We start from the raw sequence: 10,166 nt of genomic DNA on the forward strand, positions 1-10,166 counted from the left end.
GTGAAAAATGGCTCAGACTCAACTTTTTGCAAGCCTGAAAGAACATCCAAAAACTTTCAGAGACAAGGGAATTTAAAATAGCTGTGGAGCTTGAGGACAAATACAGCACACTAAAAACCTTCCTAGAACAGAAACTACAAAAAGCAGGGTTTGTATGGAATTATCAAACCTCAGTCTGTGAGAGGTGGATCAAGAGAAGATGAAAGGTGAGTGGCAGAACAAGACACAAGGCCATTCTAATAAACCATTAGTCAAACAGTAAGCCCCAAGTAGATAATTTTATCTGAATGAGATCTGGTGTTTCCCTCATCCAAATGTTAGCATAAAAAAGGACATTACTTCTCTAACTCACCCACACAAGAAATAAAGGAACATAAAATACACAACTCTTCAGTTGCAGCTCTATATATACCCAGGCAATGCAATGAATTAAGCAGAGGCCTCTAAGAAAATTAATCATGCAATTAAAAGCTATTATACTACAGCTCCACAAAGGCAGAATTAAGTTTATAAAGACGTTTCTTAAGCACTTCACTACAAAAAACTGGATATTAAGCAGTTTTTCTGCACTGCTGCACGCTGGGGCTGTGGAGCTGGGAGTTCATCTTTAAAGGGAACAATGCCAGCTTTTGCAATAGTCATCATCCCAAACACAGAGCAGTTGAGTTTAATTTTTTTAGCTGCACAGTCAATTACCATTTGAATCACAGAGCCACCACTTGAGCTACATTGCCTAAGAATCGTTATTAAGATAACCTAGATTTATGCAGCATGATACAGGGCCTAATTGCACAATTATTTACTTCCATTCTACAAAAATGCCTTTTTTTTTTCCCAGGGCCTCACAGGCAAGACAGCAAACGAGGCAGATGACGACAGGAGCAAAGAGGATGCTGGCTTGAATTAGAAACTGGAACAAGGATTTGTTTACATCTGAAATATCAACCTGGGCCTAAGACACATCCAAAAACTAACAGAACCCAAAGGAGAGTCAACCACCCACAAATAATCCATGTTTCAGGAGACATCCTGCTCTACAGGGCCACACATTTCCATATAAATTCCCTTCTTACAGCCCAGAAATCACCATTGCAGTAACTCACAGGAAAGCACAAACTTCCACAGCTTTAATCCCAAAAACCCAAGTGCCAGACCAAAGGAGCCCACACCTCCCCTAGGATTTAAGATGAGGCACAGGGCACATCCAGGAATTACTATACACAACTCCAAGCTATATATCCTATTTTCCTTCATGAAAAGCCATGCATTAAATTAACCTTCAACATCCACCCTGTATCAGGTAGAGTAAATGAATAAAAATCACACAGAGCTCTGAGTTGCTCCAAACTAGAAAGGAGCTGGGCTCTGGGAGTTAGTTATGAGTAATGACAGTATCTTTGGTCTCTAATGTAATTAAGGGATTTGACAGCTCAGCTGCCTATTCCCTCCCTTCTCTTCCAGTTTGTCAGAACACAACAATTGTCCTTTAAATCATTATACAACAACCATTTTCATGTTTAAACCTGTTGTAGGGGAAGACTCTGGCTAAGGTACCAGGGTATCATTTGTCAGCTTATGCAGCATTAACATGGCAACAACATTAATCCATTATAAATATAATTTCATTTCAGGAACTATTCAGCAATTCACAACCTGCAAAAACTTGGTGGACAGATGCTTTACATACAAGATTTCAACTTTGTATTTGTACTCCTTGAAGTTTAGTTTTGACTTTATGCTTTTTAGCACAGAGGGATTTTAACACAACATCCTTTCAGACATATTATTACTGAATAAATGATATCAATTGCTTCCACAACAAAGAGGACTTAGGTGTCCAAGCCAGCCTACAAGGAAGAGAATGGAAAATACAGCCACCTGTCTTCTGGGAGAAAATTAAGATAATTCTATACTCCTCCATACAGTGTTTTAAAACATCAATACTCACAGTCTCTACAGCAGTCACTGGGCTCCAGAACACTTTGGTAAGACAAGCAAGTTCTTCTTGGTGTCCCAAGTGTAGCACTGGGTAGCAACGGGAATTTTGTCCCAAAGAAATGTGCCAGCCCCAGCCTAGCAGTTATCTAGAGCCAACTAATCTCTGTGCATGCATTATTCTGCAGCAACCACAGCAGCTCCAGTGTTGCATAAGCTCCACACTCAAGGCTACATCCTCTCCCAGGTCAGGGGAAGGCAGATGGAATGATCCCATGGACAAAAAGGCCTTCCTGACTAGCAGAGATTCCTAGAAAGATGCATTTCCAAAATTCACCACCCTCCAAGACTCCAGCTGGACCCAGAGCTGGGGCTGGCCAGCCAACCACACAGAGGGGTTGACGTGAGGTGGGATTTCCACAAATCCTCAACAGTGCCACAACTATCCTCAGCGAGCAAACCCCACAACCTAACTCCTCAAGTGCCAACACCTCATCAGTCTTAGTACAACCAAGAGAAAACTCGATTTTTCCTTAGAAAATGAACACATACCCACTGCTGGTTCTAGCAAAGCTGGCACTTGATTCAGCATTACCCTCTTCACATTTAACAGCAAAGCTCTGAATGTTCTGAAGACTTCACACACTTAACTGAGCTTAAAACCAGGCTCCAATCATTAATCACTTTGGCTGGGCATCTTCTAAGAGGTCACCATACAAGAAACATTATGCATGATCCACTCATTTCTCTGCCCACCTCAAGAAGAATTCACAGCCACCACTCCAGCAGCTTCTATCCACTTCAAAGTGTGCACAGGCACACATTTTTTAATTTGGAGTTTAACTTGTGCAAACAGTCTCCACATGCACTGAAAATTTCTGATGATCCAAGCTGAAGCATTTCCCAAATCCTGCACTACATTTAAACAAGTGCAAAGGGACAAGCTGTAATTTGTGAGGGCTTTTTAAAGTCTCTTTCTGAACAACAGCAGTGAAAAAGCAGGGCAGGAAGGGGCTGGGTGACTCTGGATGGGATTGCACACCACAGCACCTGCTGGAGTGTGGGGTTTGAAGGCTTCAGCTGCCCAACACCCCTATTCACACAGCTATAGCACAAGGTTTGGGATTTTCTGGGCTGTGAGGAGCAGTGAACGACCTAGCCCATGTCAAACCCCAGAAGAGAAAATGCAGGAACACATTTGCAGCAATCACCACCTTGCTTTCTCCACCTAGACAGGTCAAAACCCTTCATCCTTGCTAAGTGCAGAAAGAACAATCTTCCTGGGATCAAACACATCCTGTAACAAGGAGGGAACTGAAACTCTGATGAGTCCCCAGCCAGCAGGGTCGCTGCAGTGCTGTCTATGCTAACAGACTGCTGAGATGAATTCAGAGCAAAACTGGCACTCATCTTGTCCAAACCCCAACATCATCCCAGGCTCCAGGAGCAAAATGAGTCTGTCAGGCTCTAAACATTGCTAAGTAACATGGTTTAATTCAGAACAAAGAAATACTTTCCCACCAATAAAAGGCATTGCCAGTTGGTCTCTTCTAGCTTCTTCTAAACCCTCCCTTGTGCTTGTGTGCAAGACAAACTCGTTACAAAATCTCCAACAAACTTCAATTTTAAAATGAGACCAAGTCTTTTAAACAAATGGCATTTCCAGCTCAGCCTCTATTTTTAAACACAGTATGGACCTCATGCCACTAATTCACTTTTTTTTTCCCCTGGAAGCTGAGCCATTTTGAGTCAAGTCCCATAATTTAAAATTTCATTAAAAATGCAAAGAGCTTTAGGACTGCAAATAGCATATAGCAGTAAGAGATTCTAAGGAGCTTCCTCCAGCAATTCCTTCAGCATTCCCTGCCTTTCATTCCACGAGACAAACGACGTGTGAGACGTGTAAACTGCACCCAACATCTCATCCTGCCTGAATGTTGCTGCAGTTTGTACCACTATGTAGGTCACGAGCTCCACATGCTTCAGTCGAGCCCTAGGCTCAGCCTAGCTGCCCGTTTGCACCCCTACCACAAGGCCTGGGGACACGAGACAAAGTTTAACCCGAGCTAGGACAGGCACAAAAGCAGTTCCATGATTTTTTTCCCACTTGCTAAACTCACACACAGAGCTCTTAAGACACAGGCTGCATTGAAGTGTTTTCTCTCTGCTGTTCCCTGCAGTAAAGGGGACATCACTAAACTGCACAATTTCAGAAGTAACACACAGAGTGCCTCAGAAAACATTCTGGTGCTTGCAGCATCAAGAAATGCAACCATCAAAGAAAAGACATTAATCCAAACCTTCCTTCTCACCCATGTGCACCAAAAAGTATACAGTACTGCAGAAATTAATTAAAACCCAAATAAACCAGAAAAACATCTGAAGCATTAAACAGCTGATTTAATGTCTCCACCTTTAAAACCTTTTCTTCCAAGTTCAAAATTTTTTTCCAAGATGTGCATAAATACTGCTCAGAGAAAACATCTGATTAGAAGACAAGCAGCAGCAGTGTGGTTTTTAAAGACACACAGGCCCATTTTCATGCTCTGCAATGATTTTGGGAAGATGCTGTCTCACTTTGCTGAAACAAGGATTCTTAAGCAGCTCCTCAGGAACTGAGGGTTCCAAGCACAATGTCCTGTACTGCACATATATCAATATCACTTTTAACAGGATCTGGCACAGCCCAACCAAGGATTTTGGCACTCCAGCACCTCATCCAGCCTGCCTCTGGATAATATCCATGCCCAAAAGTCTCTGGCCACAGGGGACACTGAGACAGGAAGGGGCAGGAGAAAGGGCAGAGCACAGAACACAGGCACCTCACCTGGACTCACTGCAGTTCCTTCACTCTCCAGCTCCCAAAGCCCAGGTGAGCAGCAGCTGCTGAGTGTTCTGGAGCTGCAGGAGGAACCCAGACCTCCATTTCCCATTCCCAGCCAAATGCTGAACTCCTGGCTGCCTCTCCCTTTTAGCTGGACAGAGGCAGCTACCCTGAACTAACCAGGCTTCTCTAACACCTGGTCCTCCTGCCATGCCCTGTTGAACAGCTCACTTGGGCTCCAGGTTTTCTCTTTTTTCCCCTTTATATGACACGGTTGGAGAGCTAAATCCATGGCCATGTGTATAAGGAATACACAGGCAATTTCCCAGCTACCAGGAATGGTGGGTAACAACTCCATTGGAGCCTTGCAAAAAGAATCCTGCACAAAGTGATGAAAAAAATTCAACTTTCACTTCCGCAGCAACATCAGCCTTCAAGCAAAGCCACTGCACAGGCAGAAGTCTTCATTCATTAATTATCTGTTCAAAATGTGCAGCTACAAAAAAAATTCCATTTCTTCCTATGATATTTTTTTATCATTAAAGAAACCACACCATCTTTTCCACAAATTTCACGGCAGAACTGCAGCCAGCTGCTCCTTTTAGAAATACCAGCCTAAGCCCAGTGTAATGGCCTGCCTTAACACAATATTCTAATAAAAAAAATTAAAAATAAGCCATCAGTTCCATTTGTCACATTATTAGGCAATCTTGAGCAAGAAAGTCGAGGTTCAGCATTCACTAATTTTCTTGCTGGGAGCATATGACCAGTTAAAAAGATGCGTTTGGGACAAAATCTCTCTCCCTACCAAAGGCACATCTGGGCAAAGATTCCTGAAATACCAAACTCTTCAACTGTGAAGGCAAAACCTTTTGGTTTTGCTACCACTTAACTTTTTCCATAAAGCCAACAAAATCACCAAGTGGAAACACCTAAAAATCCAGGCCTGAAAGTATTTCTATCACAAACATAACGCAGGAATAATAAGCCAGAGCTTCTGGGTTTTTAACTAAAAGCCAAGCAGCCACTTGCTAAACTCCAGAACATTTCAGGTTGTTTTAAAGCCACCAAAATTTTTAGGCCAAGGCCCAATGCAAGAGCTCTGTACTAGCTACAGCTTTTATCCCGCTCTAAAACTGGATTTATTTGGAGCACTTGCTCAGACAGACTGTAATTGCTCCAAAACCCAATAAATTTCCACCTAATCCCGTTGCAGAACGGAAAACATCTCTCCACAGGGAGAAGTCCAGCTCCGAGCACTACTGTCAGTACTCACTTTCCCAACTTCTAAGCAAAGTTCTTGCCCCAAAACCTCTCCCACAGCACCAATCTTTCACCAGCACGGAGAAAGACCCTGGCGCCAGCAGAGCCCCTACCCACCATGAACGCTGCAGGGCATTCCAAGCTAAACATCTGCCTGATTCCGCTCCAACACATCTGTTCCAAAGGCCACTAAAACTACACACCGGCTTTTGCCTCATTAGCCGTAATTGCACGCTAATTACTTATTCCAGAATAAGTATTCTATACAATCCTCCTCGATGAGACCCGACGCGCTCTCGTTTGTGACACATCCTCGTGCAGCTCACCGGGGAAAAAAATGGTGGGTTCTGGTTGGTTTTTGTTTTTTTTTTTTTTAAATTTAGAAGGAGTGATTGCCACCTCTTGTCATGGAGAGCCTTGCTGTATCCTAAGGTACAGCTCTGCCTTAGTGGAGGGCTGGAAATCAGGGCAGAGGACACAGGCTTCGACTGAAGCAACCCGAGGAAAGCCACAGGCCTTGCCACGATTATAATCGCAACTTAAGACGAGTTACTAAATTAAAAAAATATCTATCTAGAAAGCGCTGTGCACGCAAATCACGTCGGGTCGGGCGCATTTGCTGCGTGAGCCCAAAAGCCAGCAGCAGAGCCGGAGATAAGCGGCTGCTCCGGAGCGGCCAGGGGCTCGGGGCCGGGGGGGCACGGCCCCTCGGCGGCTCGGGGGGGCCGCGGGCCGGCCGGCAAGGAGCGCTGGCGTTAATCCTGGAGCTCCCGTTAATCTGCCGGGCCCGGACAAAAGGCGGCCGAGGCGGCGGCGGCGGCGGGGGAGGGCGCGGCGGCCCGGGCGAGCCCCGGCGGCGGAGCGGCCGGGGGCAGCGCGTTAGGTAACGCCGCGCGGGTCTGATGCAATCGCGGGACGTGCGGGAGCAGGAGCGGGAGGAGGATACAGGTCAGGTCCAGGTCGAAGCCATCCTCCTGGTATCGCCTTTTGTTCCTGCTGACGATCTCTTTGATGATGGCGGTCATGTCTGGCAGCCGGGGGCCGCTCCGGGGCAGCGCGCAGGGCCCGGGCGGCGGCCGCGAGGCACCACCGGGCGGCCCCGGGCGCTGATGCTCCGGCGGCTCAGCCCCGGGCGGGCCCGGCTCCCGGCGGCGGCACCGGCTGCCGCTCCCTCCTCCTCCTCCTTCTCCTCCTCCTCCTCCGAGCGCGTCGGGAGCCGCGCCGAGCCCCTGCGGGCGGTGCCGCCGCCGCCGCCGTGTTTGGGGCGAGCGCGGCGGCGGCGGGGGGAGCAGCTCTGCGGCGCTCCGGGCCCCGGCAATGGTGACAGCGGCGCGGGGCGCGCCCCCGGCCCGGCCCCGCTCCGCTCCCCGCCCCGGGGGCCGGGCGGTCGCTCCCTCGGCTCTTCCCGGCGGCGGCTCCTCAGGGCGGCACGGCCGCGCTCATCCCCCGGCCCGCAGCGCTCGCCGGCGCGGGGCGCCCATCATGGCCGCGGCTTCCGAGAGGGACGGCGGGCGGCGCCGCCACGCCCACGCGACGCATCCGCCAACACACAAAGTAGTCCCTCCCACCCCGCCGCCGGAGAAGCGGACACGCGGCGGAGCGGGGGCACCGGGGGAGCGGATCGCGGTGCGGGCGCCGTCCGTACCCCTCTGCCCGCCGGCTCCCCTCGCCGCACGGAGTGGGCGGGGGAGGGGGGAGCGGCGAGCGGAAGGATACGGGCGGTAAGGTGAGGCGGCGCGGTGCTGCGTTGGGTCACGTGGGCGCTGGCGGCGGCGCCTCCCCCGCGGGCGGAAGTGGCCGTGAGGGGCCGTGAGGGGCCGTGAGGGGCCGAGCCCCCCGAGCCGGGACTGCCGCCCCTCGCCTCCCCGCCCTCCTCGGCCGGGCTGGCCGGGAAGAAGGCAGGGGGAAGAACGGGCTCGGTGCGGCCCCGCGGGGAAAAGGAACGGGGGGGTGCTCAGCCCGGCGTCTTGAAGGGGCTTGTCGTCCTCCCCTTACGCAGCCCGGGGGAAGCGGCGGTGAGCGAGCGCCTGTCGCCCCCTGCAGCCACCGGGCACGGAGGGAAGGGGGCTTTGGGCCACCTGCTGCCCTCGGAATGGCAGAGTCATTGAGGCTGGAAAATCCCTGCCAGCCCGTGGAGTCCCAGCTGTGCCCAGTGCCCACCTTGTCCCCAGCCCAGAGCACTGAGTGCCACCTCCAGGGATGGGCACCCCAAAGCTCCCTGGGCAGCCCCTGCCAAGGCCTGAGCACCCTTTCCATGGGGAAATTCCTCCTGATATCCTCGGGGTAGCCTAGCTCGGGGACAGGGGCATGCCAGTCCCCCCAGGTCAGGCTGGCTGGCCCAGCAGCCCGTGGTATTTCCATGGAGCTTTCTGTCCATTCTCCTTCCCACAGTGATCACAGTTATCCTGGCAGGGAGAAAACCCTGTCTACAAATGTCTAAAGCAGTCTTTATAACTGTCTAAAAACATTAGGGGAGAAACCCCATTGTACAAGGCTCTTTGCACTCTAAGCTGAGAACTGTAACTGTAAATTTTGGGAATTTAATGTTTTGCAGGAAAATGACCTTTAAGGACTCAAAATAAAGTGGAACATCAGGTGGAGGGATTTCCCAGGCTGCTGCAGCCTCCAGCCTTTGCAAATACTCTTATATAATTCCTTTCAGCAACGTATCAAGTTGCATCTTGAGATGTTTTACCACCACTATTCCCAGAACCTCCTCCTGGTTTTCAGGCCAAATATATTTGGGGCTGGTCTGCATCCACTTATCCTCGTGCCAAGCCTGGCCTCCAGGAGCACTTTGTGGGCACAGAGATCCCTGTCAGCCCCCTGGATTTCTACATTCCTCCTTCCCTCCAGCTGCAAACCCCAAACTGAGAGAGTGGAAGTGTCCAGGGCCAGACTGGAGCAAGGTGGGATGGAGTGGAAGGTGGCACAGGGTGGAATGAGCTGGGTGGAGGTTCCCAGCCACCCCAGCTTGTTCTGTGTCTGAGTTTTAACTTGTGTTCCCACCTCCTGGCTCTGTTTTCAGGTGGGAAGTGTTCCAACATGCCAAGGGCTTGGGGACAGAGCTGCCACCAACACTTTTCCCCCATACTTCCCAGTGCATTCCTTTTCCAGAGAGCCCATTGCACTGGAGCTATGCATGGAAAACCCACGTGAACTCAGGGAAGGAAATCAGTCACGACCCTGGGCACAATCCCTCAATATCTGGGTAAACTGGAGCCCAATCCAATCCACACCTCCTGCATCCCCACCACCCTGAAAAACTGCACTTCCCCACGTCTTGGAGATGTATTTTTCCATGGGATTTCTTTCAGGGGTTGCCACCACAACCGTAAGTTTCGAGCTGCTTTTCCTCCTGTGTGTGTGTTTGCGTTTCTCCTTAATTGCACCAAAACAGATGTCACTTTTTTCCCAGGAGTGGGAAGAAAACCAGAAGGGTCCTAAATATTTTCCTCCAGGAATGAATGAGCACAATGGTCCACACGAACTGAAAAACAAAAACCCCCAGAAGATTATAATCTTTTTTTACCATCAAAGCCTGCAGGAGCAGCGTGAAAGGGAAGGACTTGCCTGATCAAATCGAAATAATTTCTTCCGTGAAGAAATTCCTGCTGATGTTCCACCTGAACCTCCCCTGGCACAGCCTGAGGCCATTTCCCCTTGTCCTGTCTTTGGAAAACCTTGGCTGGAGAGAAGGGCTGAGGAGAAACTGCCAAAACTCCGGGTTAATTACGGCTCTTAGATCTCGTCATTTCCACCTTTTTCCTGGATGTTCTTTCACTATGTGTATGTTGGGAATACGTGAGACACGTTTTATATCGGTTATGTACACATGTGTATGTATAAAATATATAACTATATGAAATATGCCTATATATGCATATATGTGTTGCTTTATATTTATAATTTTATATTTCTCTTCACACGATGTATACGTTATGAACACAAATGTTACGTGTTAGCGGTGTGAAAAACGCCAATCACTTGGTTCTTAAAATTTTAAAAGTTTAATAATAATACTAAAATGGTTATAAAAATAGTAATACAATTAGAGTAATAAAATCGAGAGTCAGGACAATTACAAGACAATAAAAAGCAAAGAATTACGGAGGTCCGGATGTTCTTGGATACTAAGGAAAAG

At 49.0% G+C, this 10,166-nt stretch overlaps 1 protein-coding gene and 1 long non-coding RNA gene across 2 annotated transcripts in view; one reads left to right on the forward strand and one right to left on the reverse strand.

Moving 5' to 3' along the window:
• Window positions 1-7,128, reverse strand: part of PTEN (phosphatase and tensin homolog) — a 48,014-nt gene extending 40,886 nt beyond the window's left edge. The window contains exon 1 of the mRNA XM_021537083.3: window positions 6,969-7,128. Within this exon, the coding sequence (XP_021392758.1) occupies window positions 6,969-7,047 (79 nt within the window). The 5' untranslated portion in view covers window positions 7,048-7,128. The remainder of the gene's footprint in view (window positions 1-6,968) is intronic.
• Window positions 7,129-7,901: 773 nt separating this feature from the next.
• Window positions 7,902-9,898, forward strand: LOC116183800 (uncharacterized). The gene is made up of 2 exons (XR_004148491.2): window positions 7,902-9,356; window positions 9,441-9,898. It is a non-coding gene; the product is annotated as an uncharacterized LOC116183800 (long non-coding RNA).
• The last annotated feature ends 268 nt before the right edge of the window (window positions 9,899-10,166 follow it).

Source organism: Lonchura striata, chromosome 7 (genome assembly GCF_046129695.1).
Source record: "Lonchura striata isolate bLonStr1 chromosome 7, bLonStr1.mat, whole genome shotgun sequence".
NCBI lineage: Eukaryota > Metazoa > Chordata > Aves > Passeriformes > Estrildidae > Lonchura > Lonchura striata.